Raw genomic sequence first — 3,078 nt, forward strand, 5'->3', positions numbered from 1 at the left:
GCATTAATACCATTTGATTAAAGTAGAGCATTAATATTCATATATTGGACACAAATAAACAATTGCATGAGCATTATTAACACGATATCTAAAACAAGAGCGCATATCACATTTATGCACGTTACACATACTAATATAAGCAGATCCAAAATGATCACTAGTGTATCTCTGCGAATTTGTTTGATAATAATAATTTGAATACGGGTGATCAAGATATATTGCATTCATGAATCTATAGATACAGAAATATGATTATGCATACAATGAAAATATAGTTATTTATAGAGGGCATGAATACCAGGAGATCCAATGTTTGCATTAATACCACGAGATTCAAATTGAGCATTATTATTAATAGACTTGACACAACTGCACAAGTGCATGTCATTGGTTACAAGAGATACGAAACAACCACACTACATTTACGGAAATTACATACGTTCATAAGAGGAGATGCCCTCTATGTTAATTTATTTCACAATAGCAATTGGATATCCACGGCCAGGCTGTATTGCATGAATCCATCTATGCCAACATCGTTTTGAGTTCAATCCATCTACGTAAATTATATGTATATATGTAAGAGAAAATACCAAATGAGACTTATCTATAAATACATAGGGCAATAATACCACGGGATCATAAATAAAAATTAATACCACGAGCTCCAAAGAGAGCATTACTACTACGAGATCCTAAATGAGCGTTGATATTCATAGATTAGGCACAAATACTCAAATGCAGAAGCATTAGTAGCACGAGATCCAAAATGACCATACTACATTTATGAAACCCCCCAATACATGCACTATAAATAATTGCCAACATAATGTACATCACCTACATCCATCTATCTCTTCCCTACACATCCTTCTATATACATTCAGTTCCACCTATCTTGTCTTCAAGACAGTTCGAGGTTTCTAGGTAGCGTTGCACCAATGACAACAACAATGACGACCACCATCAGCTTCTCTACCATTCTATTCATCTTGCTTTCTGTGGCAATCACTGCTCAAACCAATGACTCTGGTAGTGGCATGGCGAGGGTGACCAACCTCATGGTGGAAGCATGCAAGAATGCCTCAAGCTATCATCGTGAGCTTAAAACTATCACACATGAATTTTGCTTGTCGACCCTCCGGTCAGACAATAGGAGTGTGGAGGCAAAGGACCACCTTGAACTGGTGCTAGTTGCCATCGACATCCTTAAAGGCCGCCTCACCACTGCCAATCACAACATTGAGAAAATGCTAGAAAAAGCAAAGAATGGCACGGTGCCAATGCGCGATCTTAGTACTTGCAAGGTGTACTATGATACAACAATGAGAATCGTCAATATATGTGATGACATGGTCAAAGATTTCCGCGGAGATAAGGGCAGGCTAAAGTCCTTTGAGCTTCCTCGTTGTGTTGACAGAGCGGGCTACCCAGTTGACGAGTGCTGGTTCGGTCTTCAATACGATATGCCATGGGCGGATGCATTGATGAGTGAAAATCGTGAGATTGACATGGTGGTCAACCTCGACTATGCCTTCCTAGCACCATATGATGTCAGTGATTAATATAATGCTAGTTTTGTGTGCGATAAATGATGTTGTAGCAACATCAATTTTATTTCATTTAAAATAATGTTTAAAGTGTCACATTTGTTCTACTCTTCTTTTTTTACACTTATTTTGTTTTACTCTCTTTTTTGTTGTTCTACTCTCTCTTTCTCCATGTATCTACACACACACACACACACACACTATTTCTGATCATGAGATCAGAATAATATTATGATAACTAGTCGACTCGTCGTAGCAGCACTAGTTGAACTGCACCCAAGGACAAATTGAACTTCGGCAAACAATGTCCAAACGGGGCTTGCGATATACCGTGCGAAAACTATGGACACGAGGATCACAACCTATGTTGAGGCTTTTGCAGAATCTAGACAGTTTAAAAGCATTTTTTTCAAACCGTTTTTCTTCAAACAAAAAACATGAAGTGTATTTTCGAGCTCGATTCTAAAACGTTTATCGGAATGAAGCAATTCATATGCCGTTGCAAAGATGCTACAAGGCTGCTAATTACACAACGGTTGAAGGGAGATTCGAAAAAACACAAAATTTCTCAAACCAAACTTTCGAACTCATATTTTTGGCTTCAAACCAAACGGCCCATCTGATTGACGCAAATGATATGGCAGTGGAAAGCTTATGAAAATGCGCTTGTTTTTCATGCAGAAAGTACGTTCCAATTTTAAACATATTAAAAGCAATTTGAAATAGGTTGAAGTTCCACCGAGAATGCATTTTCCCGTTTGTTTCTCAATGGTTTGCTGGAACACAACCAATGATTTGGCCTTTGAAAGCTTGAATATATCCGAAACATTCCTGTATATATTATTTCTCCAAACACTTTACGGTTTTAAGTCAGTTTTGAAAATGGCCAAAACCAATTTTTGGGAGCCATTCTCGTGAACTTTATCTTAATGGGAAACTTTTATGGAGAGAGTTTTCTCTAATTCCTAGCCATTTTAAAATAATTTTAAAAATAGCAAAATCATGCATGTGGCTTTCATCACGAAAACAGAGTCTTCGAAAACGTAGTGCATGAAGAAGTTGTCCTTATGGGGTTTGTGTGTTTGAACTTCACTCTGTTTCTTGTGTAATTGTTTTGCCCATGACTCTGAAACCACTCATAGGAATTGAGCAAATGATACACCGACAGAAACTATTGAAGTGGCACAACTTTTCTGAGTATTTTTCCCATTTTTGTGGCGGTTTAAAACATTTTTTAATACGTTTAATGAAGTATATTGAGAATGTTAAAGAGGTATAATCAATGCCTGTACTAGGTGTATTGAAGATGGGAGTACATACTCCAAGAGTACATAAAATTAGTCATATTCTAAGATACCCCAATACGAGTTTTGTGTGGGTCTATTTTACTAACACTCTTAAGATCTTATTCTACTAACACTTCTTTATTCTAACCCTAAAAACACTTTCTTATTCTCCTAACAACACCGTGTTGAGCGAACCAACCTGTGGTTGGATGGTTAGAAGGACAGTGGTATCCCCAGCCCAC

At 37.3% G+C, this 3,078-nt stretch overlaps 1 protein-coding gene across 1 annotated transcript; it reads left to right on the forward strand.

Annotated features, from left to right (window-relative positions):
- Positions 1–858: 858 nt before the first annotated feature.
- LOC125525702 lies at positions 859–1,640 on the forward strand. Its single transcript, XM_048690705.1, has one exon. The coding sequence runs from the start codon at positions 942–944 to the stop codon at positions 1,563–1,565; it is 624 nt and encodes a 207-aa protein (XP_048546662.1). The 5' UTR covers positions 859–941; the 3' UTR covers positions 1,566–1,640.
- Positions 1,641–3,078: the final 1,438 nt, after the last annotated feature.

The sequence above is a fragment of the Triticum urartu genome, chromosome 7, assembly GCF_003073215.2.
Source record: "Triticum urartu cultivar G1812 chromosome 7, Tu2.1, whole genome shotgun sequence".
In the NCBI taxonomy this organism is placed as follows: domain Eukaryota; kingdom Viridiplantae; phylum Streptophyta; class Magnoliopsida; order Poales; family Poaceae; genus Triticum; species Triticum urartu.

Coding starts and splice junctions, on each gene's coding strand:
- LOC125525702 (XM_048690705.1), top strand. CDS start 942: ATGACAACAACAATGACGACCACCATCAGCTTCTCTACCATTCTATTC.